Source organism: Epinephelus lanceolatus, chromosome 23 (assembly GCF_041903045.1).
Source record: "Epinephelus lanceolatus isolate andai-2023 chromosome 23, ASM4190304v1, whole genome shotgun sequence".
Lineage (NCBI taxonomy): Eukaryota > Metazoa > Chordata > Actinopteri > Perciformes > Serranidae > Epinephelus > Epinephelus lanceolatus.
The window spans coordinates 27,824,955-27,852,500 of NC_135756.1; the positions used below are offsets into that span (position 1 = coordinate 27,824,955).

Consider the following 27,546-nt stretch of genomic DNA (forward strand, 5'->3'; position numbering starts at 1 on the left):
AAAAAAACAACTGCACTACTTTGACATTTTGTTTCATGTTGTCCTGCTAAACTAGAGGAAGAGAATCTATCTGTGTGAACTGTTTTCCTCTAATTGCAGACATTTTTTAGACCAGCTTCTTGGTGTTTAGTTGATAGAAGCTGTTACCACTTAAATTTCAAAATGCACTCAGACTGTGAGTCAGTGGCTTGAAATGAAGACTCAGTATCGCAGAGTACGCTTCAGAAGCTTCAAGGTTATCATATTCATAGAAAATATGGCTGCATAATTAAAAAAAACCTAATCTTCAGTCTATTGGAAAGAAAGTGAAGCACATTCGTAGCAAAATTTACACCAAGCAAGTCTTGGCTCATCGTCTGTTTTGTTTTCTTTCTCCGCAGATACTTGGAGAAGTATGAGAAAGTCCACCACTTCGGCGAGGATGATGAGGAAGCGCAGCCGGGGAATCCCAAAGCCTCTCTTCCAATCGGTGCAATTCCCAGCTCTTATAACTACCAGCAACACGTTGTATCAGGTAGGCAGGGACTCTGCTTCTTGTCTGCGCTGAACTTTGGTATTCAGAGGCTTTCTTCTTCTCTCTGTGTTCACAAGTTCACTCTTTGTTTCTGTCTGGGTCACGTCTGTATCAGCTACACGGATTCAGTTTCCATTCGAACACTTTCTTGTTTTCTGTCTCACTTCTCTCTGAAGCTCATCCCGTCTCTCTGTCTGTTTCTCTCGGCCCCTCGGCCAACTCAAACACTTAATCCTACCGCAGATGTGATTACAGCAGAGCATCACTTCATCAGAGCTGTGTGTGAGATTCATGGGAAACTGGTCAGCCCACAGGTCAAGTATATGCATAAAAATGTGCCTCAACAGAAGCTGTTTGTTTCAAAGATTTTCTAGTGGGTTGAATTTATTTCACAAGAATATGAGGACGGAAATATGTTGATTGCAAGTTTTGATGAAGGTTCAAATAGCTCAGAGCATTATAAGATGCAGAGTTTGAGATGACAAATTTCCATTTATGAAACATTTTTTGTTTTAACTGGAAATCCACCTTGACATTTTAATAGAAACATGTCAGGGTTTCATATGCTCAAGTCAAGCAGGCTGCATTTTGTTGCCTTGACGTGATGTTACCTCCCATGAAATGTTGAAATTTTGTTTTACTGCTGAGGTTTTTCTGCAGATTAATCTCTTGAAATATAATGTGGCAATCAGTGAGCTTTAGAGGTGCGTGTAGGAGGACTTTGTTTCCTTTGGACAGAGCTAAGATAACAGGCTGCTGGCTGCAGCTTTATGAGAGTGGTATCAGTCTTCTCATTCAATTCAAGAAGGAAAATAAACAGAATTCCCAAAATGTCTCACTAATTCTTTATCCAGGAAAAGCTTGGCTACTAGGGGTGTAACGGTACGCAGAAGTTTTTTTGTTTTTTTTTTCGAGTTCTCTTGAGTTTAAGTTGCAGGGTGGAAAATCGATCATTTTGTGGTCAGATTGATCAGAGCTGATCAAATCGATAGATTAGAGGCGGCGCTGCAGGAGAAACAAGTGAAAGCTAAATTTTAGACCCAGTGCTGGACAATGCGCATTGTCTAAAAATAATTTTATGACTCGGCAGCAATATTGAGTTTACAGTTTTGGTTTAGACCACAGAGCCTGCGTGTTATTATTTTATTATCAACATAAGTATGAGGGCAACACATAACCCTATACTACACATTAGCCTAGCAGAAGCTACCGGCAGACTGGCTGCCGGCAAAGCACAACCACTTCCAAGTAGGCTGGAAAAACAAGATGGATAACACTCAAATAAGAGGGCTGTTGTTCTAAGAAATAGAGCTTTCTATTTTCATATGAATTAATGAAATGTTTTGTTTAGATTACACTGCGCCTGGCACTCTGCTGCTCCATCTGTGCCCAGAGTATGCTCTGAGTGTGGTGCTCTGAATAACGCTCCTTATGAAGGATCCCTCTAAAAACAAAACAAAAAATCAATATGTGGCGGCAAACGCTGTTATTGGTGGCACGGTGGTGCAGTGGTTAGCATTGTCACCTCATTAGGATATGCATAAGGATAAGTTTGTCATAGTTTATTTTGAATGGACAGTATTACAAGTGTCAAAGACAGGCACAGTCTTCCTGCAAGGAATGAGGTAACATTTTGCCCACTGGCAATTTTGGTAAACTATTTTCATTATAAAAATTATGAACATTTAAAAACACCTCTATATTGCAGTGAACAATGACCTCTCCAAAAGGCAGGTCACAACAGGTTGTTAAACTGAAAAGCATCATTGTGCTATGAGACTGAAAATGTGAAATACATAGAATATTAAATATATAACTTGTGCATTCAGAGGCGTCTTTCAATTAGTTCCACATTGGATATATGCTAATGCAACTGCCAGTTGCTTCAGCATTTGTTTCATTTTATCTCATCTTGCTTTTGCATCTAAAGGCTGGAGTTGGGCTCTGGTTTGTTTTGTCCTCGTGCTGGTGATCGGTACATCTGGGAGATGCCATCAAATGTGCGTTAGCATGTAGGATTTGTTTCCATTCACATCCCCTACAGCTGTGGCACAACTCCAACACACTGTCCTGGTCTTGTAAACAACTCTTTCTCCTTTGCTCCGGTGTTTGATTTGCGCTTGTCATAGTGTGACTGACCTGCACGCCAACATCAGCATTTGCTACTAATGGTGGATAGCTAAATGTTTCAAGGGAACTTTAATGGGAGCATTGTGTGCATCAGTCTACATACCATGTATTCTATGTGTGGCTGCCTGAACTAAATCGTTACCCCGTACTGTGACAAATGCACAGACTGTTACATCCCTATAGGTTACCATCTAGGGATGTCCCGATCCAGCTTTTTCACTTCCGATCCAATACCGATATTACAGCCTTGAGTTTTGGCCGATACTGATCCGATCCAAGTGCGTATATACATATTCACTTATTTTGTTGTCAGTCATGTTAGAAAAGGTTTGATCAAGTGATATTATTCTAACAAGAACAACTACTTAATCGGGTTAGTTAGAATGATCCACAACAGTTGGTATGAGAAACTGACCCGTTTATTGTTAACAGGGTTAAATACACAAACTTTAAACTTGAACATTAACGTTAAATAAAAATATAGCTGGTTTCCGTTGGCCCCTTAATAAATAGAAAATAAATCAACAGAAGAAATCTTTAAAATGTCTAACATTGAAATTAAAATAGCAGCAAGACTCCACACACTTGTGCTTTGGCCACCTAATAAATAAAAAATAGATTAACACCACAAGACATTGTTGACATTTAACAAACAATGCAGGCTTTCCTTTTCAGTTATTTTAGCAGTGTCAGTGCCAGCCTGGTGCTGCTGTTTCCTGGGACCAACAGAGGGGACAAAAAACCACACACAATATTGTACAACTGTTTAAACAAACAATAGTTCATCCATGGCTCCAATTTCACTAATTGTGCCCAAAACAATGCCATCAGTGCTCTTTACTTAAACAGTAAGAGTGTAAACCAAATAAAAACATCACTGTCAAAAAAACAGAGTAGAAAACAAAAAGTCAGTTAACTAAATTGACCGCTACTCCTCCTACCCTTCCCTCGTGTGTGTGTGTGTCTGCATGCTGGCCTGGTGGATTGATAGTAAGTGCTGGAGCGGATCACTGGAATGGACTGCTTGGATCAGACTCTGTGGAAAACTGGATCGGAGTTCTGGGACCGGCATTTTTCCATGCAGTCCGATCCGATGCCGATGCACGATTTTTGCTAATATCAGCGGCCGATACCGATCCGAATATCAGATTGGGACATCCCTATTACCATCAGATTGATCCAGTTCATACAGTTTAAACTACTACAAATAACTGCATCATCTCTGCATGATGGGAAATCCCACGTCAGAAGTAAAAATTGTCTTGTAAAAGTAGGTGGGTTTTTTTTGGTACATATTCTTCATTTTGCCTTTTGGTCAGGTTGTTCTGTTCTGCTAAGTTTTCTAAAAGTCCTTGCTTATTTGTTTCACCTGGTGTTCTTGGCACAAATCTCCATGGTGATCTTTATTCATAATCTCATGATGCACCGAGGTACTTGTGTTACTTTGTCATACCAACATTTGAACATCCCAATAACCTCATCGGGGCATCTGATTCACTCTGCCTCAGTAATGCCGGCTTTCCACACAAAGAAAGCAATTACTGCCAAACTGAGAGACAGAAAAAGTGTCTGTATTGTTTTTTGACTTCACAGACCTGGCCGAGGAGCCCTGCACAGCTGAGCTCTCTGACATTTGTCCAGTTCAGGAGCCTGCTTACTCTACGTCACATTCATCACTTTTATTACACACTGACTCATTTAATTCAGTTTTCACCTTGCAGAGAACTGTTGTGTTTGAATCAAGGCTATGAAGCGTGCAAATGCATTGTTGATGCCTTTTATTCCTTGAAAGTTGCCTACGCACACCTTAGTATTGACTACCGCTAAGAATTTTTTTTCAACCCGAGCTCAGGCTGCTTTTCTGATGAAAGAAACTCTGAGCATCTGAGTAACCACATTATATTTCAAACCAAATGTTTCTGTGCAAGCGTTCCGTGCCAAGGCCAGCCTCTTGTCTCTATTGTCCAACCCCGCTCACACAGGGTGAATGGGAGCTGTCCATTAGCCTCAGCATCGTGGTGTTGACCGCTGAGCTGTTCTCAGAGGTAATTGACTGTCCTGACAGCAGTTATTGATGAAGGGAAGGAGGAAGCACTTGTTGGCTTTCCCTCCACCTCAGTTTAGATTAGAGCCTGCAGCCTTTTAGTCGCAGGCTCTTTTCTCTAACAATAATCAGCCGTCTGCCTGGTGAGCTAAGTGACTCCAAAACATAAGCACAGTGGCAAAAGACACACGACAAACAGTGGTGAACTGTGTCGGTGGCTTGTGTGTTTTTCTCAGTCACTACTCAGATGAGTCAGGCATTAAAAGGAAACAATGTTTTTCCCTTTGCAGTTGACTTTGCAACTCTTTTTGAAGGCTTGTTGTTGTAGGGTGTAGGCTGGCTGTGAGTGATGGTGTTTCACTAATGCTTTGCTTGTAGGGAGTGCTGGAGTGATTTGAATTTTCTTCAGACAGGCCCATGTGAAAACACATTGTCATTACTTCAGCAAATTGAGTATAGCTTCTTTCTCACTGGACAAAAAACCCACTAACATCTGGCTTTTTATTTAACGGAAAGGGCTTACAATCATCATTCGCTTCTGGGACGAATGACACTGCAGTAGTCACAGTCTTTTATCGGCTCCAGCTCCTGCTTTAATCGGTAGTGATAGAAATTCAACATCGGGTGGATGCACTAATTGTAGCCCCTTTGCTAGCGCCATGCAATAACTGGTAGCCACAAAATACAGTCTGTCTCTGTCCAAGCAGTGCTCAAAACTGTCAAAATTAGTCAGCACTGAGTTTGAAAGAGACTAAATAAGTTTTCTGTTTCTCAACCTGTTTTCCTGCCTGTCTGTGACATTGAGGATGACACACCAATCGAAAAGCAGTCTATCCCCTTTATTTTATTGGTTTTCCTATGTTAAAAAAACACCCATACACATAAATTTTAATGGGAAAAGGGTATAATAAAACAACTAAAGCAGCCATAATCAATGTTTTTAAAGTTGCCAATAGATCACGACTATTCCCAAATGAAATAGCTTGTTTTATTAAATAAGCAGTCCAAAAGCCAAAGAGATTCAGGGTACTGTTTTAAATAACTTAAGAAAAGCATCACATCCTCACATTTGAGAAGTTTGAAACAGGAAATATTTGGAAATGTTGCTTGGAAAAAAGACAAACTGTTATCAGAATATCAAAACACTGGGTATCGCCACTGATTTTGTGAAACGATTAGATTCCGATGGACAAAGTTTCAGTTTGATTCCCGATTGATTTAATTAGGAAACTCGATTCTGCTTGAATAAGAGATTCTAAAAGAACTACTGCTGTAAATTGTACAAGGAATTGAAAATAATAAATTAGAAACAGGATTAGACTTGAATATCTTAAATATAATTATGTTGTTCAGTGCAGTAACAGGAATATTAAAAATTTCAGAATCACTGTACTGAGTACTCAGTAATATCTCACAGGAAACAAATCTAAAACATCAATACAATAAATAATTTTCCTGAGAGCACAATACTGAGCGAAGTTTAGGGCTGTACCTGACTCAGAATTATGTCAGTCAAATTATATGTAGCTGTTCACTATCAATATTCGAATATTTGTTCCTTTTTCCCCACATAGAGAGTTTGAACAGGGTTCGGGGGGACCTTCAGGGTGACAGTGACGTACACATGATATAGTAAACAAACCAAGTTAGCCCTCTGAGCTAGTGAATGCTAATTACGCTAATGACAGATCCGAAGTGTGCAACAACACTTTTGCAATCATTAGATAAGAAACAAAAGCCAGAGACTGTATCATATGAAGTTGCTGCAAACTGTACATTCGCCACTTCTAAGCAGGAGGCAGAAGATAACGTTATCTCTGACATGCCTGACATGTTTATGTTTGTCTAACAGGCGTATTGATAAAGAATTGGTTTCTTACTCACAAAGGTTTAATTGCGCTGACGGTAACAAAAGTACTTGTCAACTCGAGTTATTTTCCAGTGAATTTCGCTGTACAGTCTCCACCGTGGCCTCTCTGCTCTGCTGTACGCTCTTTGTTTGTGAGTGTGTGGAGGAGCAGCTCTGACACACACACAGGAGGTAACACTGGAGCTTATAAATACTACGGTCTTTCATGATTTAGCCCAGGGGCTGTTTAATACCAGTGAGATTAACAGGGTTAAAGCTTCATGTATCAGGAAAAAGCATATGTGAAAGGATCGATCTCAGTTTTTATTAACCAGTAACGGATCATTCAAATGAAGATTGATGAGGATTGGTAAATCAATTATTTAAACCTAATTGGAGCATGTAGCAGCTAAATAGCCAAATATTTCCCTCAGGAGTTTGTGTGGACCAAAACTAGAGGCATGTGTGAATTACCTGGAACCTAGTTTGGCATTTCTGTATCATCTTCTTGTTACTCATTTGCTGACATATACACTGATATCAATACATCTGCTGTCAGCTGATACACGCTAATATATCTGCCTGGCTGATTTTATTGGTCTAGCTCTATTACAGACTATTCATAACTGAACTCTGTCTGTACCCTGGGCTCTGTATTTAAAGGTAACTGTTGTGTAGTAGGACAGCCAGGCTGAAATTGTGCCATGTTGTCTTGGCAGGCTCAGTGACAGTTAATTATTTGACAGTTGGTGTGTAAATTCTCACTGAGCTTTGGTCTTCCCTGTTGTCTTATCATGTTTTGGTCACAGGCCTACAACATTAAATCCACTCTGCTCATAAAGCCCTCTCTGTCAGATGTGCCGTCGTACATCAGTCGTCTGCCCCTCCGTACAGTGCCGGCTCGCTGCAGGTGTTGGAGCACAAGCAGACACAGGCAGATCCTGAATGGAGCTGTTGCTGCTATAATAGCACCTCAGCTGAATTACATTTGCCTGTACAAACCTTTTCAGCATGGAAATCAAATTGGCTCAGCGGGATTCCTCTCTGCTTTATGATTGGTTTCCAGAGGCAGCAGTCGACAAAGATCCTGCACCAAATTGAAATATCCACTGTATGGAGAAATGACACCAATGCACACAAAATGATTGATAGGAGAAAATCAGCCCATAGGATAGGAGGAGACTTGGGTCTTTGTTGTCAAAATGATTGCACGTTGACAGACTGGATCGTCTTGACATTTAGAGCTGTTGGATAACATTCAAGTCATGATTCTTTCCTCACGCGGGGATCTCCACTGTTTAGGATTAAAAGTGTTTTAATTATAAAAAGCCCATCGCGGAGGTTGACTGAGTCAAAGACAAACACAATTAAAAGTTGGAGCACATTCATGTTCCTCAGTCACACAAGACACGGCTCATCAAACTAATTTGAAGCAAAGACAGCTCTCACTAAACCGCTTAATGCCCCATTTGGTTTGCTTAAACTCAGTTAAAGGAAAAATAAATCTGAGTTCAACTGGCTGAAGGTGTTTAGAGGCAGCAGCACTACAGTGAGGAGACAGAGTAGGGTAACCGAAAGCTTTTACTCTGCAACTCTGTTGCTCTGTTCACATGATGCAATGATTGCTTTTTAAATCCTCTTCTCTGTGAGTGTTGCCTGTCTTGTCCTGCTCCATTTCTTCTCTGCATCTCCTCCTCCAGAGATGACTTCAAGGTCAAATGCCGTGACAGCGGTTTATGTTTCACATCATTAACATTACACTGTGTACATTAAAAACATTTGTGTGCACTTTTGCTTTGGTGTGCAGTATTGTGAAGCTTCTTTTCTTGGCTTTGAATACAGCAGTTGTGTATTTTCCCCATTTTCAGACATGTATTGAGTGCTTGTTTGACATAAGGGCTGAAGTCAACCAAAGAAAATCTTATTCAATTGAAATTCTACCTGCTCTTCCACCATTCGATTGGTCAATGAGGGAAAAATATCAGCACGTCATCTCAGGATTAACTTGAGAGTGCACTCCACCTTGTAGTTCTGTGTGTCTACCAAAGAGTTTTTACCCAAGGCCAGTGATTTTTTATTTTATTTTATTTTTCATTCTTTGCATTCAGAGTGCCACGTACTTACACTATGCTACAAACACTAGCAGTGTGACGAGGCGCTGAACAGCTATTTCGCGCTCGTTTATCAATTTTTTGTTTGTTTTTTCCTGGTGCCCAAGAGGTGAAAATGTTCACCTTTTGCGTAAAATGTTGCGGCCGTTTATCATTGTCACTTTCTTACCAGCCGTCCAATCACAGTGTAGGAGGGATGGGAAAAATACTACATGTACATGGGGTGCCTGCTCTACTAGGTGAACTAGTGGGCACCCAAGAAATCAGTGTTGAACCTACACAGCGCGTCAAGTCCGTCCTCTTTCCCGAGTATGCTATCGCGTGCTGATTTTTCGACTTCTGCAGATATTCTGTATCCTAGCAACCAGACACCAAGTAAGCATCTAAGCTGAAAAAAATGCTTCACCTTTGAAGCTCTCTAGCGCTCCCCGCTGGGCGTTTTCAGAAGAACACCTGGCATTATCAGCTGGGGAAAAAACACTGTGGTGGACACACAACCTTATGACATTAACACCAGTGATTGTCTGACCAATGAGAATTCGGTTGGACAAGAGCATATCGACTAACCACCTGGCAGGTGTCAGCCCTAGTTCTACAGCAGTTCTTAAATGTATTTAGATTTGTAATGTGCCCAAACTTGAATTTATGAGCTGCATATAGGGAAAATTTTGAAGTATATGGATTTTTGTGTTACAAAGTAAAACTTGTATGCTGCTGGAACGTGTCCAGCAAGTGTTTCAGTGGGTGTGCACCATCATATAGCCTAGAATACTTTAGTAAAGAACAAGTCAAAGACATTTCTTTCACCTCAGTGACATTTCATAGCCTAATTTTATTATTAGATGCATAAAATAACCCTGATGTGTGTTTTTCTTCTCTCTCTCAGACTATCTCCGCCAAAGCTATGGACTTTCTTCAGATTTCGTTCCCCCGTGCGACTACAACAAACTGGTGCTGTCTCTCCTTTCGGGCCTACCCAACGAAGTGGACTTTGCCGTTAACGTTTGCACTCTGCTTTCCAACGAGAGCAAGCACGCCATGCAGCTGGACAAGGACCCCAAACTGGTCACGTTGTTGCTGGCTCACGCTGGCGTCTTCGACGACTGTACGTTCCCCACTCTCACTCAGACTGTGCTCCTCACTTCAGATGTTGAACAGCAGGATAGGAAAGTTATTTACAGTGGAAAAGTGGTCTCTCACTTCATCTGTTGCACTCATTAGAGCTTTAGCCAACAAAGTAATCTTGTAATTTACATAACTTTAGACAGTTGATTCTCTACATTTGAATTGTGGAGTACCTGTTGAAAATGGTCGGTCAATTTAAGATATCTAAAGTGCATTAAAGTTACTCATATTCCTAGTTTCATCTTCATTGTGTAGACCTATGGCAGGTTAATATTAAGTAAATACTTTTACAATTTGCTGCTTCCTTTCTCACCTCTTTGTTCTAGAATCAAAGGTCCTCTGTTCCTAGCACCTCCTAAATATAATTTGTCAAGGGATTGAAGAAGAGAAGGGAATAGAGACAAATAATATTGAACTGAACTCTGATGCTCTGCTCTAACCCTCTCACCCTTTGTGCTTTTGTAGCGCTAGGCAGCTTCTCCGGGGTATTCGGGACGGACTGGAAGGAGAAAACCTCCCGGGACTTTGTCAGGGTAAAGTACAGAAAAATATTTATTATTGTGTGACCTTTTGTGTCTCCTGCAAGCTGCCCACATTTCTTGATTTGACCTATTATATATAGGTATCAAATACTGCTTTCAGTAGGACGCCACAGAGCATCTGTTTCACTCGTCACTGTGTGAAGATTGGCTGAAAATCCAGCGGTTGCTCCTAACAGAGGAACCACAGAGAGCACTTTTCTCTGAGACATCTTTAAAGAGAATGGGGGTCAATCCACTTTGATCTCGCTCAGTTTAAGAGGCGTGCATAAAAGTAAAGTCATGACTCAGGAATAATGCAGTGTAGTTTTTAGTGTATCCTCAGTCATGAGTGCATTATCATGGTTGCTAGAGTGGTCAGAGGTCACAGACAGCCAACAGAGGGCCAGTGTCTTCAATACAAAAGGCTTTCATCTGTGTTCTGCTACTGAGGTTGCAAGTGGTTTTAGTGCCAGATTAAAGGGAAACAAAGTCTGCTTGGGGAGTTCTTCTTTGTGTATGGAAAAAGAGTTGTATGAAACGTGTTGTATCTCCAGAGGGAGCTATGTGAAGTCTGATAAATGTCCTCAAGTGACAGGTTCAATTTGGAGCTGACGTCTACAAGTTTGAGAGTGACAGAAATCTGAAGGTGTGAAGTTAGAAACAAATGAGCTCACCAGCCCACATCTCTCCTCTGTTTGAGGCCAGAGGTTCGAGACTACATTAGCTGCTGTATAACTATAACACACCTGAATGTCTGACCAGACTGTCAGCAGTTCACTTTCTCCAGTGGGATTTTACAGCAGTTTGCCTCCTTTAAGTTGCATTACCGCCTCCTTCTGGCTTCAGTAGTCCACTGTTACCCTATTCTATTTCAGTCTTGCTTTCAAAAACTTAAATATCCATTTCCTCCCCTCCACCCTTTCCTCACACTCAAGCACTTCTTTAATCCTGACCTCCACTCGTCCTAGCCCCTGTAGCCCTGTAATCATAGTCCTTCTTCCCTCTTCATACTTCCTGCATGAAATCGGGACATGCTCAACTGTCTCCTTTTCTTGACTCCCAGCTGGATGTTTCACTATGACAAAAAGTGTGCTATTCAAGTTGCTACGACCAATTGTCAATCTGCTCGTAACAGCTCACTCCCAGCATTAGGTAGCTAAGTTAAAGGGACAGTTTGCTCTAAAATAAAAAACAAAAATTCCCTCTTGCCTATAATACGACCAAAGAAAATACTGTTACTGGATGAATCCTGCAAAGAGACATTGCTGTTGAGTCTTTGATGCATATTTTTTGGCTCTTTGAGCACCACAAACTGAGTGCTATCTAGTTCCATAACATCGGAGAGAAGGCAGACATCTCTACAGCCAATATCTCCAACACTCAGCAACTCGCACCAAAACAATCTAGACTGATAAACAGCACCACAAGTAAGAGGAAAAATATGTCTTTTTGATTTTGGGGTGAACTGTCCCTTTAACATACGTTGCTAGAGGATTGAGTATACAGTCCCTGACAAAAGTCTTGTCGCTTATCCTAGTTGTAGGAACAACAAATAATAACCTGACTTGTAGTTGATCAATTGGGATCAGAAATAGCTTATATGAAAGGCAAAGGCCTTTAGATTATGCTTATTATACCAAAATAAAGTTGTGTATCATTCATTGAGTTTTATCATTTAATTAGGACAGAAAGGTCAGATCTTGCTTGGACAAAAGTCTTGTCGTGTCTTTAAACGATTCAACCAATCACAGATTAGAGCTCCACCTGTGACAAATACTGTAATAAACACATTCCCAGGTGTGTATAAAAAGAACCCCAGCACACCAGACCTTCATGTGAAGTGCAACCTGACCGCTGACAACATGCCAAAGATTCAACCACAGACCAAAGTGCTGATCATCAAGAGCCTGAAGACCAAGTCTGCTGCTGAGGTGGCAGACATCTTCAGTGTATCCAAATGTCAAGTAGAGAGGATAAAAAAAAGATTTGAAGAAACTGGTGACGTTCATGACAAGCCCAGGTCAGGCAGACCCCGTAACACAACTGTTAGAGAGGACCGTTTGTTGCTTCGGCAGTCCAGGGCCAGCCCTTTTTCAACTGCAGCAGAGCTACATCAGAACTGGTCACCAGAAACCCCTCACGCAATGGTCTCCATGGCCGAATTACTGCTCACAAACCAGCATTAAACAGAAGACAACAAAAGAATCGTGCTGCATTTGCCAAGGCCCACAGCTTGCAGAAAGGATGGACAGTGGAAAAGTGGCAGAAGGTTGATTTTTCTGATGAATCATCCATTGAACTGCATCCCAATCGCCGCAAATACTGCAGAAGACCTGTTGGAACCCGCATGGACCCAAGATTGACCCAGAAAACAGTCAAGTTTGGTGGAGGAAAAATCATGGTTTGGGGTTACATCCAGTATGGGGGTGTGCGAGAGACCTGCAGAGTGGATGGCAACATCAACAGCCTGAAGTATCAAGAGGTTCTCGCTGCCCATTACATTCCAAACCACAAGAGAGGGCAAATTCTTCAGCAGGATGGTGCTCCTTCTCATACTTCAGCCTCCAAATCAAAGTTCCTGAAAGTGAAGAAGGTCAAGGTGCTCCAGGATTGGCCAGCCCAATCACCAGACATGAACATTATTGAGCATGTCTGGGGTAAGATGAAGGAGGAGGCTTGGAAGATGAAACCAAAGAATCTTGATGAACTCTGGGAGTCCTGCAAGACTGCTTTCTTTGCCATTCCAGATGACTTCATCAATAAGTTATTTGAGTCATTGCCGAGATGTATGGATGCAGTCCTCCAAGCTCATGGGAGTCATACACGATATTAATTCTTTTTCCCAAGGCACCATGACTTTATGTTCTGATGTTATTGGAGCATGTTTGTGTATTCAACAGAAAGTATCATTTCTACAGTACATTATTTTTGTATGCGACAAGACTTTTGTCCAAGCAAGATCTGACCTTTCTGTCCTAATTAAATGATAAAATTCAGTGAATGATGCACAACTTTATTTTGGTATAATAAGCATAATCTAGAGGCCTTTGCCTTTCATATAAGCCATTTCTGATTCCAATTGATCAACTACAAGTCAAGTTATTATTTGTTGTTCCTACAACTTGGATAAGCGACAAGACTTTTGTCAGGGACTGTACAGCTAACAACAAACTTATAATGTGTATGGTGACAACAGGATAACACTCACCATGACGAGTCCTGCCCCATCTAACATATGACTGGTTGCCTGAAAAAGAAGTGGCAGTGACGACACAAGAGCCTTTCTGAAAAAGTTGCAACAAGAAGCGCTCCGAGTAGCTGCACCAAAGAGTCAGAGTGCTGGGTGCACTGCCTTTTCTCTAGGCGGCCGCAAACACTGGCCCTCCTGCTTTATGTTGAACATGTACATATTCTGTCTCATCACCTCCTTCGCTTATTTGTCTGCTATCTCATTTCCTGGGATTCCTGTGCTGGTACCCACACGAACGCTGTCTCTTTCCCCTGACTGCCTGACCTTGTATTAGTAAACAGTATTAGCCATACTAGGTCTTGATGGTTTCTGGCTGATCCTGTTTAAATGCTTGACAGCACTGCCACTGAGTCACTACACGAGTATTTTACTTGATATCACATCCTCCACCCACTCTAATGCTAACAGAACTGTAAATAACTCAACAGCGCACACACACACACACACACACACACACACACAAATAATCTGTCATTCTCTGACAGATCCCAGTGTGGTGACTGGGAATCACACACCACTGCCCCTGTTGCCTCTGTTTGTGGATCCTGTGACCCATCTGTAAATAAATGTATTTAATCTCTGTAATTCCTGTCCCTATAACTTCAACATTCCTGTACTAGATCTGCTGCTCCAAGACCCTCTTACATTGATGACTGTCATAGCCTCCCCTGTTAGCAGTTGAGTTGTAGTCTGGGTAGTGTAGGCGCCAGGTTTTGACAAGGGAAGAAAATGCATGGAATAGAGACGACGATAACCTCTGGCTCTGCTGAATCAATTTTGATTATTAATTTATCTACAAGTGAATTATGTGTTCAAACACACTGCTAACAGCTGCTGTTCTCCTGCAGTTCTGGAAGGAGGTGGTGGAGGACGTTGAAGTCAGGGAGCTGATCTGGGACAAGAACAGCCCAGCACAAGGTAAACACACTTGGTGCTTAAAGCCACAGAAAGCAATAAAAGGGTACACCCCTGTATGCTCCCACTGTTATTTATTGACACTCAAAGTGCCATGACATGAACAAGTGTGCTTTGCTTTGTTTACTGTGACTTCCTTTTCATTTTGACTCATGTAATACCAGTGAGAGAGAAGTGGCACACATTTTGTTTAGCAGTTTTTAATCCATTTTTGTTCTTTGTATTTGAAGATCAACCTTAGTATTTAATATTTCCTCTATAAAAGATTTTTAATAAGTAAAAGCAAAGATCATATGAATTAAAAAGAGTGAATAAATAAGAGATGCACCTGCACCTGCAATACACATGACAAAGAAAACCAATAAATAATAGTTCCCGCTCTGTCGTCTTTACAGATGGTACGTCGTGTGAGGAGCGCTGGCACAGCCTCTTCCACCCACCGCGGAACCCGGGTATTAGTGACAAGGAGGCCCAGCGGGTGCTGCAGATTGCCGTTATCCTGCGAAACCTCTCCTTCGAGGAGGCCAACGTCAAGCTGCTGGCGGCCAACCGAACGTGCCTGCGCTTCCTTTTGCTCTGTGCCCACTGTAACCTCATCTCACTCCGACAGCTTGGACTTGACACGTTAGGCAACGTGGCTGCCGAGGTGGGTCGGGTGTTACTGTTTTGGGGCTCTCAGGCACCTTTTTAAAAAACTGATGATATGGATTTAGGTTAGTCCAGTAATGCAGGAAAAAAAAGAGTGTGATGAGGAAGATTTGTTTCCAAATATAGGTTACTGTGACACAGTAAACTGTCATCATTTCCGCTCTAAAACAGTCTGAATTGGAGTTCAAAAAGGGCTGGTTCAGTTGATATATGATACCAGTTTAATTCGAAGGAAAAAGAAAACCTTGTAAACATTATTACACTTTTCGTGTCAGTGGTCTGAACAGATTTAATTGACGTTTGCTAGACCCCTCCCCTGCACAGCCATTGTCCAATCATAGCATAGTAACAGTAAGTACACAAGGCAGTTCTGCCAAACTGTGGATTTGAAGTGGTGTGCATTAGGCTGTAGCAAAAGCAGTGCTTGGTATTTGAAGAGTTTGGAGGATCCCTTTTTTCCCAGACTTTTGAAAGCCAAAAACAAAAGAGCAAAAGTATAGAGAGTGGATTTAACTGTGTGTGTGTATCTGCTCTTAGCCTCAGCTTGTGCAGATCAGATGTTTTGACAGTGTTCTGATTTGCTGAGCGTACAAAATGATTAGTTTACAAGCTTGCGTCATCTCTTCCAAAATCAGCTGAATTAGTATTTTAATGATCTGTTCCTGCTCAAAAACAAGCATGTCTACTTGGGATGGGCATTTTAGATAAGAGTACTTGAGTGCTTGACAAAAAAAAAATGTTAACGGAATGTAAATTGGCCAACAAAGTTTTAAAAAAGTGCAATTTTACATTAATTTATTGAACCTATTTATTGAGCCTATTAAACCATAACTTCAAAATTAACATGAAAAAAATTAGCAAACTTTTTGTTGCTGCTGTTACTTTGGTTAGATGCAGCACTTTAGGACAGAGTCAAGAGAGGCTTGCTTCCCGGTCAGTTCACCGTCAGCCCAGTTAGCACAAGCCAACAGTGACAGCAGTGGCTACCATCCAACACTGAGCTGTTTAATGGCTCCAACAACTGACACTGAAACGGCTCAAATCTGTTACGTAGCATTTGCAGTGTGATGCTAACAGTTAGTCCTGTCACTGTGTGTGGGCAGCCTCTCACCGACTGTTCCCCAGTGCAGCTCCCGCAGCAGTAGCCTCTTGATAAACAAAGAGTGCGACAGCGGGCCAAGGAGGCGCTGAGTGAAGCAATACACCACACGCAGCTCTACCATAAAATAAGAGTTTACCTATTTTAAACAGTAAAAAAAAAAAAAAAGACACATGGACATGTGGAAGGTTAAGCAGTGGTTTGTCCATATGATGAAGTAAAGGCTAGTTCACATTACACAATTTTCACCCTAATTTTGCGTCGCGGAGACTATCGTAATCTTTTGAGTGTTCAAATAACTTATTAGACGGATATATATAGAGAAAGGTGACGTTAGAGAGCAAGCCCAAATAAGCAACTCCACTGTAGAAACAAGCCCAAAGTTGCGGCTAATAAGTGGACCTGGCAAGTGGCAACCCTGCGGTTCACATTTCTTCCGTCCTCCTGCATGCTGACGTGGGACGTATTCCGCCTTTCATTGGCTGATGCTCTTTGTCAGTCGTGTCACACTTCTCCAGTTTTCTAGCATGCCAGATATCCAATCCCAGTCGCAGACGAGGGGGCGACTTGCTCGTAGGCTTGTTCACACATGAGGACTCGTTGTGGCAGACTATCTGCCGACTCACCTCCGACCCAAGGTGGCTCTCAAGATCCTCTACAACGTCAAAATCACGGTGAAAATCGTGTAATGTAAAGTAGGCATAACACTGACGTTAAATCAAGCACTGAAGCTCTCATGCCCATCCCTAATGGCTGCTAGGTTCATCGAGGACACCCAAGTGGTATGGTTATTCTGCCAGATGGCACGTTGTGTCACTTCTGAGCAGTCTGTTTTTCGGAATAATTTTTACTTATTTATTTGACCACGGTGAATTACCATATATTTAGCTCTTGGAGACCTACATTGAAGACAGACCCTCAAATTGCAGCAAAGAATAAAACTGTTAAATACAAAAATGGATATCATTAAGACTGTTGGTGAAGTAGTGACAGACCGTGGAGTCACAGTGAATATATTAAATGGGCCCGCTTCAATTTCCATATCACATTTATTGGTATGTGTTGCATGTAGATGAGCCCACATCTATTTTTAGAGGCTGTATGCATAGGGTCCCTGATACAATCAGTTAAGCCTTTGATGCTATTAATTGGATGGTTGGGTTTAGGGGCAGTTAACACTTTCTACAGATATGATACTGCAAAGTCTTTTTATTATCTGTTAATGTAAATAATACGAATGCTACCAGAGCATCTCTTAAGGTTGTTTATATGTCGTGACCAAGAAGGCGTATCATGAGTGTCATGATGGAATTACTGTTTGGATTTTGACCAACTTGCTGCTTTTAAATATAGTCATGCTTTTGTTAAGTTCAGTGTAGTAAGTATCAGGTCAACTCCCATTGTCGTAGGGTTTAAATCTGAGAAGGATGTTCTAATATTTAGAATAAATGCTGGTTTGTGGAATGGATGTTTGAATAAATCTTGTCTGGCTTCTTGTAGCTCCAGCTGGATCCCGTTGACTTTCGGACAACTCATCTGATCTTTCACACCATCACCAAATGTTTGATGTCCAGGGACAGGTTTCTCAAAATGAGAGGTGAGTTTTCAGCCCGCTCATTATGGTGACCTCTTAGTGTGAGAAAGCTGTATGAAGCATTTTAAATGCATCTTTCTGTGTGTCCTTTAGCCATGGAAATCCTGGGCAACCTCAGCAAAGCGGAGGACAACGGAGTGCTAATCTGTGAGTACGTGGACCAGGACTCGTACAGGGAGGTAATAATGCTCCTCACCCTGCCTGATCTCATGCTCCTCATGGCCTCTTTGGAGGTGCTGTACCTGCTGGCCCAGCTCGGAGAGATTCCCTGCAGCAAGATCGCCTCCGTCGACCGTAGCATAGGTATGAATCCTCTACTGTCATTCACAAATAAAAACTGGATTTACGTTGTTAAAAATTGTAAATGTTCGGAATATTCTCACTTTTTTTTTTTTTTTCATTTATTTGTGAACTAATTTAATGTATTCAGATTTTTTGTTATCTGGGATTTTTTTGTATTTGTAGATCCATTTTGTATTTGCAAAATATTTGAGTTTACTCAAATATTGCTAAAGGTGATTAATATTCACAGATTACACATTTACACACGGATTGTCAGTCTGTTCACACAAATAATATCAAGACACATCTATCTCCATAGAAACATTTCTTTGATCTGCTGTACTGCTGAAATGTGACTGTTTTGACCCTTGTTTTTCTTCTTTCTCCTTCTCCCCACTCAGACCTGTTAGTGCGGTTAGTATCGGTTGACCTCCACACGTTTGGACCTGACGCCCTAGCAGCTGTGCGATTGATCGAGCATCAGGCCAGCGCTGACCAGGCAGCCGAGGTTCGACCACAGCTGGTAGAGCAGGTACCTGCAGCCGTGCAGGGAGCAGCGGCGCCTGGTGAGTGTCTGTTTGTCGCATGTGATCTCTCAAACCACTGAAGGGAGTTAGTTGATTAGAAACTTTTGACAGTTTTTTCTGTTTTAACAAGAGTTTATACACTTGACCTCCTGCTAGGTGGGGAATTAGTAGGAGAGTAAAAATGACCTTGTTTTTGTTGAGTGTTGCTACAATACTACAGAGCAGCTTCACTATGATTAACCCTAAAAGAACTCAAGTTAAAGTTTGTTGTAACGTTCAAAAAAATCACTGCTAGTGAACAGCTAATTCACTTACAGTTGCTAAGTCACCTGTTGCTGAGCCACTGGAGCACTGCACTACAAGTTGTTTACCAGCCTAGTTTGTTTTGTACCTAGTCCTGGCTTAAATACCTCCTGATCATTCATATGATATTCCTTCGGCACTTGGAATAAGTTGCTTGGAATTTTTATGGTGAAAAACAGCAGTACAAAGGCATTTGCAGTTTTCTGATCTCTTAATTCTTTTGGGCTAATTAATAAGGAGGGCTTGACTCGAGCAGTTTTCCATATTTGAACCTTTTCCCGCCTATGATGAAACACTTTGCAACTGTTAAATATTCCATGTTTGATGGACAAAATATAGATGATTCAAGTTAATAAACGTTAAAGCACTAAACACATAATGACATTTCTAGGGGCTAAGACTATCAAGAATATTAACACCTATTTATTTTAAATCTCTGTATATTTAATGGTTTACCAGCTTATATCATGGTGGGCAGAGACACAGGAATCACATGCAGACGTAAAAGCAGCCTTCCGAGCTTCTCGCAGTACCATGAGTGTGTGGATTAACAGGTGACCCTTGGTGGGAACTAAACCTACCTAAGCTTTGAAGTGTCATCCCTGTGCTGATGGTGTGCTCCACAGGGCTGCAAAGTTATTTTTAAATTTTGCTGTCATCTAGTGGACAGCCTGGGGAGTACTACACACTGGAAGTTCTTTAAATGAGTGGACAATGATAAATAAATTATACAGAAGGAGTTACGTTTATAAACCTTAAATGTTTTTTTTTTTTTTTTGTCTTTTCAGTAACGAGGGTCGCAGTTCAGCCCACTCAGCCACCTCCTGGTATTGTTGAACTAGACGGGGAAAAATTTACACTGCAGTGGTAAGATTAATTTATCTGTGAATGTCAATTCTGATAATTTAACTGAAGAATACAAATAAATAATCTTTTGTGAGAAAACAAATGTAGGATTCTCCTTGTTCATATGCCTCCTTGTGTCTGTTGCTTGCATAGTAATCACTCTGCGGTTTGTTTCTCCATCAGGCTAAATGCACACTTTGAGACGAACGCCGAGGGCTCTGTGTCTCGATCAGAAATGTACTCCGAGTACCTGGCCACGTGCAGTAAAATGGGACGAAGCAACATCTTGAACTCCGCCGGCTTCCTCAAATGTCTGCGGTTAGTTCTCCCCCATCTGATGTATTTCTGTTCCACCAGCACATAGCATTTTGTCTTCGCCCTAAGATTGCTTTGCTACGCAGCAGTTGCTGCCCTTCGTCTTGTTGAGCAGCTCTACCAAAGCATATCTGTCCCTTTGTGACGAAACCTTTATCTTCTCCTACCACCACAGGACTGTGTTTCCCAACCACACAATGCGGCGGCAAGAGGAGACCAAGGCAGGCAGTCAGGTTCAGATTCTCCTGGTAGGGCTACGGCGGCGGTCGATCCCCTTGCCCATCCAACTGTACTACCAGCAGCCTCAGCAGCAGAATCCGGCGGCAGCTCCAACACCTCCAGCAGCCCGACATGAAGCTCCTGGAGACCCTCAGGCCCCACCTCCAGGTAGAACAAGTGGAATTAATCATGTTTACTTCTTTGATTCATTTTTCTTTGAGTGTTAATGGGAAAGTTTGCCAAGTAAGAGATTCTTTGTAAGTATCTAGGATCTAAACAGTTCTGTGTTTGTGTTTTTGTGTTTTACCAGGCATACCTCTCGGGCCTCCCAGTCTTGCACCCCAGTTTGTCCGGGTCCCAGGCCCCAGCCTCAGCACCACTGGTGCCGCCCCCTCCATGGCCTTGACAGCACAGGAACCTCCCCATGCAAGCCACCCGACTGTTCCCCGTCACCCGGCAACCCCGCAGGTGTCTCCACAGTTACCACCAAATCCTCTGGCAGCAGCACAGCAGCAGCAGCAGCAGCAGCAACAGGTCCGACCTGGTCCTGTGGTCCAGATTCCCACGTCGGCACCAGCCACCCTGAACCACAGCCCCCAGAACCCTGCCCTTCCACCTCCACCTGCAGCTCAGCAACACTCCCCTATGCTCCCCACGGGGACGCCTGTTACGCTATTTCAGCAGGTACCACAGGGCCACATCCTCACCGCCAGGGTACAAGGTGTGTGTCCTCCCATCCCCCAGCACCCGGCCCTGCCTCAAACCCCTCCCCTGACTGGAGCTCAGGGTGGAGCTCCCCAGGTGGAGCCTCAGTGTGTTGCTGCGGCAACGACACCCTCTTCTTCCATCCAGGTGGGGGGTGGTCAGGCGTTGAGTATCGCTGGTGTGCCCAATTCCCAAGGGTCTCGCGTCACATTTCAGAATATCGCCCCCAAACCAGCGCCAAACCAGTCAGGTGGACCAGCAGCCACGATAGCCACTCCCAACCAGCAGCCTCCGCCTCAACAGCAGGCGCAGAGTGTAGTAATAGTCAGTCCCAACCCCCAGCAGAACCCAGCCTACACCCCTGCCATACACCAGATCGTTCTTGCCAACCCCTCCGCCATTCCCGGTGCCCAGACTATTCAGATAGCAGGGCAGCCTGGCGCTGCTTCCAGCCCCTGCCCGCCTCCCACTTCCCACTCAAACACCCAGGTCCAGCCCAATCAAACTGTCAGCCACACACTGTCCATGAAACGGCATCAACCGCAGCATCAACAACAGCCACAGCTCCAAATAATTTCCCAAAATCCCCCCTCTCAGCCTACCTCCACTGAGTCCAGCTTGATCAAACAGCTACTGCTTCCAAAGCGAGGGCCTTCTACTCCGGGAGGAAAGCTCATCCTACCCGCTCCACAGGTGCCCCCTCCCAACAGCACGATAGCACCCAGTCCACAGGTCATCTACCAGACAAGCTACAGCACCCAGAATCCCCCTCCTCAGCCTCAGCAGCTCAATGTCCAGCTGGTTCCTGGTCAGCTCCCTGCTGCAGGAGCCCCAGCCCTCCAGGCGGTCCAGCTCGTGCCAGGCCAGCTCATTTCCACGAGTAGCGCAGGGGCAGCTACCATCATCCAGGGCCCCACGGCAGCTGGACAAGTTACATTCACCGTGGTCCCCAACACTGGCTTCACCACCTCCGCTGCTGCTGTTGCTGCTGTCAGCCAGGGTGCTGTGGCTCCGGGAGTTCCCCCTCCTCCGTTCTCTACTGCAACAGTGCCCCACCACGCCCCGGCAGCTCCACCCCCACCACCACCACCACCGCCGCCACCACCACTGCCAGCTCCCCTCAGAGGAGACAAGATCATTTGTCAAAAGGAGGAGGAGGCCAAGGACGCCACGGGGCTGCACATACACGAGAGAAAGATAGAGGTGATGGAGAACTCGTCTTTGGCAGAAGGAGACTCTAACGGCAAAACCAGTAACGGCGATGTTGCGGCAGGTGCCAAGCTGCTAAATGGTCGGAAGTGCATGGAGTCTAATCTACCTCCATACCACTCAGGGAACAGCCAGGGGGCACTCAATGGCCCGGCTACGGAGAGTCACCCTGCTAATGGGAAGCAGGCCCTCTCCCCCAGCCTGAACACCCCCCTGGAGGGCAACCCCGACCCCAAAAAGACTCTAGTCAACGGGGTGTGTGACTTTGATCGTTGTGACAGTGGTGGCAACTTAAACAAAAACATTCCAAATCACATTGCTTCCAAACAGTACCTGGGGAATGGGGAGGTGGGCCCCTCTGAGAAGAGTCATGGGTCAGACCCTCCTCTTCCTAGTCCTCCTCCCCCCCAGCAGGACACTGCCAAAGCCCAGCAGGCCGAGCGCCTGGCTAACGGACCCCAGGCAGTAGGCAACAGGCCTCCCTCGGAATTAACTAATGGACCTTTGGGGCCCGGCCACGCTGTGCCTGTATTAAGACAGCAACTGCTCCCCAATTCCACCTTCCCCTCCACTGTTACCTCCCAGAGTCTCGCTGCCCCTCCTGCAAACGGAGTGGCCTCCGAGGCTCGAGGTCTCAAGAGACCGGCTGAGAACGAGGAGCGCAGCACAGCGGCAGCACCCTCGGGGATCCCCAATAAAGTGGGAGTGCGGATCATCACCATCAGTGACCCCAACAACGCTGGCAGCAGTGCCACCATGGTGGCGGTGCCAGCAGGAACAGACCCAAGCACAGTAGCCAAAGTAGCAATAGAGAACGCCACTCAGCAGAGGAACTGCTCGCCCACACTGGCAGCTGGCTCAACGGTGAGTCACTGTAGGGTTAGTCTCACAGTTAGCCACAGTTATCAGTGTCTTCTAGTAGTGTAATGTCAGGTCTGTCACAAAATGACCGGTTGAGGGCATCTATTACTAAAACATATGCTAAGCCTTTTACTAACCTGCATTCCAGTATAGCCAAAACTTTCTTTCTTCTTTCTATCCTTTATTCATATTTATTTTTCTGCATACTTCAAAATGCCTTTTGTGGAGGTAAAACATTGCAAAATGTAGCATTTATTTGATACATTTATCTACAGCAGTAGTTGTGTTCTTGTTCTGCGGTCTTAGTTGAGATACAGCTATCATTTGACTTGCAGTTCACACATAACACGATACAGGATACTACGCCCTCAGATTTTTTCACTAAGAAAGAGCACATCTCTTTGCTCTCTCCACTCAGTGCCTCTCTCTGTCTTAATGAGTTGCTAAGGTCTTTGGCTGTGGAGCAGAATGAAGCTAAACCTGTTGAGGGGCTGTCAAAAATACAGCAACAAAAGCCACAACGGGCTATTGGCATTTAAGCACTTTGCAAAGATTACAGAAAGACATTTATCTTTTTTGTTTGCGTGCCAATCCTGAATGTTATGACGCAGTGTGTATGAATCATCAGACTGAAAACCAACGTGTCAAATGATAAAAATTTTGTGAGGTTGGTGGTGTTACACTGGAGATGGGTTGCCTTATTCCCCAACTGAAAATCCTGGAGAAAGTTATGTGTGTGAATCAGCAGGAGGCAATTACTCCTCCTGCAAAGTTAGTTTTACAATCATTCATCTGCGATAAAGCCTGAATCTAAGAGCTAAAACAGACTAGTAAAAATCATTTTTCCAACATCATCCTCAACAACAAATATGCACCCATTGCATATCACTTCAGAGTTAATGTTTGGAGGTTAAGAAGGTGAGGCCAGTTAAGACCATGTGGCATTCACTGATACCCACCTCCTATAGCAAAGCAGCTGAGAGAACAACTTCTGCCAAGAGACAGGCCCGGGTTACATCTCAGCCAACAAGTTGTGTTTGAGGAAAATTACAACTGCAGCTGGTGAATATGTAAAACTGCTCGTGATTCTTTTTTTTTTTCTTTTTTTTTTAAAAACTTAATTTTATTTAGTTTACTTCAATATTACAATTTATACATTTCTATACACACACTTTTATTTTTATTTTTTCAGCTTGAAATAACATTTTTCAGAGGTGTGGACTCGAGTCACGTGACTTGGACTGGGGTCAGAAATTTGAGGACTTTTGAGTCAACTTGACTAAATCAAAAATTGCAACTCAACTTGGACTTAAACACGAATGACTCGTGCCTTCTGTTGGACTTGAGTCTTCTGACTTGAAAATACTATATGCCCTCACACAAGCCTGAATCAGCTCTCTTTTTCTTTTCAATTTTTAAACAAATAAATACAAATTTCAGAAGGCAGTTATGATTTTTGTATATTCAGTTTATCATTACTTTTAAAAAATGGAATTAATTTATTGAAGAGTGACTTGTTTAGGTCTCGAAACATAAAGTTTAGGACTTGCTTGTCTTGATTTAGGACTTGAGTGCAAAGACTTTAGTCCTTATGTGACTTGCAAAACAATGACTTGGTCCAACCTTCTAGCATTTGTACACATTATATTCAAGTATTAAAGAAACAGCAAACAAGGAGATTAAATTTCCACTCCAAGTTATATATAATCAAACCCAATAATGTTTAATAATTGTCCACTCCAAGGTGGTCTGATAAAGGTTGGTATGTGTCAGTAATGGTGAATATCTTCAATATCTTAATATGGAATGAGGGTTATCACTTGATGGTGTCTCCATTTATTTTATATTCATATTTTTTCCCACAGCCTACAGTTACCCCGTCCCCTCCACCTGTATCCCAGCCTGCACCTGGGGGTAACCACAGCCCTCGCCTCCCAGCACAGCAAACCCCCGCAGCACCACCAGAGCAGAGCAGGAAAGCAGGGCAGAACTTCAAGTGTCTGTGGCAGTCCTGTAAACGGTACGTGTCAGAGACAGACGTTCATAGTCACCTTTAGCTGAGCCACCGTTGAGCTTCTGCTGATTTGCTCGTTTCTCCTCTAGGTGGTTTGAAACGCCGTCTCAGGTGTTTTACCACGCAGCGACGCAACATGGAGGAAAAGGTGTATATGGAGGCCACTGTCAGTGGGAGGGATGTGAACCTTTTCCCCGGCAGAGACTGTCCTTCATCACACATCTACAGGTAAGACTCCCTCCACCTTCTCTGTGGCTGGTAGTGAAAAGACTGGTCGTACAGGGACTCTCCATTTTTGCTCAGTGTTTTTGTGCTATTATCACCTCAACATAAAATTGTAACAATGAAATAACTGTACAAGATTTGTCTAATAGTTTCCAATCTTTTCTTTTGCAGGATAAGCACTGTTCTCGAGAGGCTTTGCTGGCAGGACTCAAACTAGAGGAGCAGCAGGCGCAAAGTCCCAATCAGACTTCTTCCCAGTACATACACCTTTCTTTATTAATCTTCATACATGATTACACTGTATTCCTCTTTGTGCTTTACTCAATTTCTTTAGCATTGACTGGTTGATTTAATTTGGATCCAGTGTGTGGATATTTAAACTGTATGTAATTTAAATGGTAGATACACTGGAATTTCCCTTGTTGGGAACCTAATCAAAAATACAGCATTACAGTTTCTGTGGAAAAACAGAGTACTTATGGTGCTATTTGATGCATGACAATAATGTATGGCGTGTATGCTTGATGTTTTATAAAGGACTCCGCCAGCGGCAGGCAGTACTCCGACACAGCGAGCACCGAAAGCAATCGTGAATCATCCGAGCGCAGCTCTCATGGCCCTTCGCAGAGGCTCTCGAAATCTGGTCTTCAGGGACTTCACTGTGAGTAGAACAAGGCTGACCATTACCTCATTTCTCCAGGATTTTCTCAAAACTCTTTCTCACACACACACACACACACACACACACACACACTTTTGTATGACTTATAAAGCTTCTGGTTGGCGAAGGTGGACTTAAGCTGCTTGGAAGCTTTTAAATCCCACTGTTTCCTTCGCCTCATGGTTCAAACACAGGCTCAGGATTGACTTAAAATGCTGGGAGAAAGAATTTGGAACTTTCCAGCTCTTCATTAGGCTGGAATTTGCAAAAAAAATTTCTTATAAAACTTCATTAGACTGTACATACACTGGCATGTTTTCTGCCGGTTTAAAACACCCATCATCTGCATAATATGACATTTGCTACTGTGAAGAACGCCTGCTTGTGTTAGAACACTCATCTTGTTGCCATGTCACTATCACAACTATACAAATGGAAATTCAGCCTTTGTCTTACCTGTCAGGGTTCTCACTGTCATGGAGAACCTGGGAAAGTCATGGAATTTTACAAACTTGTATTCTAGGCCTGGAAAAGTCATGAAATTTGTAAAATCCTTCAAAGTTTTTGGAAATTCTACTGAGTCCTTGAAAAGTCATGAAAAAGTTTTGAAATTTTGTCCAGGAAAATGTGTGTTCAGTTGCCACTCCCACTGAACATCTGTCATCTATAAAAGTGGAATTCATGAATTAATTTCTTGTTTTGTTTTTTCCTCTATTAGGATGAGAAAGAGGGACCAGTGACCAAACACATACGACTAACTGCTGCCTTAACGTTAAAGAACATCGCCAAGCACTCTGACTGTGGTCGCATGTAAGTGTCCCTCTGGCTGTGAGGAGTTATGAGTTATGAGTCATAAAAATTACATCAGAATGGACAGAATAAAAAACACCTGACAGTATAATGCAAATACCACCTTTTGTGAAGCTTAAATGTTTAATAAATTGCATCAGAGGAGTGCATTTTATGAGTCTATCAGTGTTTTATTTTGACCCACGTCTCTCTTCCTTTGTCTCTCAGGTTGGTAAAGAGGCATGAGACGCACCTCTCTGTGCTCGCGCTAAGTAACATGGAGGTTTCCACCACGCTCGCCAAATGCCTTTACGAACTGACGCGCTCACTCCAGGCTTAACGCCAAAAGGACGACCTAGTCTACAACCCCCATCCCTCTCCTGAGACGAGAGGAGGAAGCCACCGGTGAGCCGTAGCGGGTTCGCGGGGGGGAGCAGAGGGCGGGAACCGGAACGAAGACCCTCCTTGTGCCGCGCCTGGCACCCTCCAAACCCCCTCTCATCCCTCACCTCCTTCCTCGCCTACCTGTGTTCAAACCCCCGCCCTCCCCCATCCACACACACACACACACAAAAAAAAAAAAACTGCCACGGGGTCTTCCACCAGCTGCCCACCAGGGGGGGCTCTTTAAGACTGCTTCCCCGAGGGACTTCACCGACGAAACCCCAAACACGAGCACATTTTGTTTAAGTTTTTTTTTGTTTGTTTTTTTTGGTTATTTTTTATTTTTCTCTTTGTCCCGTGAACTGATGTGTGCGTTGGAGTGAGTGGCGGTCGACTGAAGAGTACA

General features: G+C 43.3%; 1 protein-coding gene across 2 annotated transcripts in view; it reads left to right on the forward strand.

The window, feature by feature from the left end:
- arid2 (AT-rich interactive domain 2) overlaps window positions 1-27,546 on the forward strand; it is a 44,248-nt gene that overhangs the window by 15,587 nt on the left and 1,115 nt on the right. Inside the window, exons 4-21 of one of the 2 annotated variants that reach the window (XM_033614855.2) lie at window positions 381-514; window positions 9,535-9,753; window positions 10,239-10,306; window positions 14,393-14,462; window positions 14,855-15,105; window positions 17,707-17,803; window positions 17,894-18,103; window positions 18,484-18,648; window positions 19,701-19,779; window positions 19,942-20,076; window positions 20,249-20,460; window positions 20,603-23,070; window positions 24,933-25,087; window positions 25,171-25,309; window positions 25,478-25,563; window positions 25,844-25,967; window positions 26,686-26,777; window positions 26,985-27,546. The exon at window positions 26,985-27,546 is cut by the window's right edge and continues 1,115 nt beyond it. In XM_033614855.2, coding sequence (XP_033470746.1) covers window positions 381-514; window positions 9,535-9,753; window positions 10,239-10,306; window positions 14,393-14,462; window positions 14,855-15,105; window positions 17,707-17,803; window positions 17,894-18,103; window positions 18,484-18,648; window positions 19,701-19,779; window positions 19,942-20,076; window positions 20,249-20,460; window positions 20,603-23,070; window positions 24,933-25,087; window positions 25,171-25,309; window positions 25,478-25,563; window positions 25,844-25,967; window positions 26,686-26,777; window positions 26,985-27,096 — 4,816 coding nt within the window. In that variant the 3' untranslated portion in view covers window positions 27,097-27,546. The remainder of the gene's footprint in view (window positions 1-380; window positions 515-9,534; window positions 9,754-10,238; window positions 10,307-14,392; window positions 14,463-14,854; window positions 15,106-17,706; window positions 17,804-17,893; window positions 18,104-18,483; window positions 18,649-19,700; window positions 19,780-19,941; window positions 20,077-20,248; window positions 20,461-20,602; window positions 23,071-24,932; window positions 25,088-25,170; window positions 25,310-25,477; window positions 25,564-25,843; window positions 25,968-26,685; window positions 26,778-26,984) is intronic. The other variant, XM_078165048.1, reaches the window with a different exon arrangement.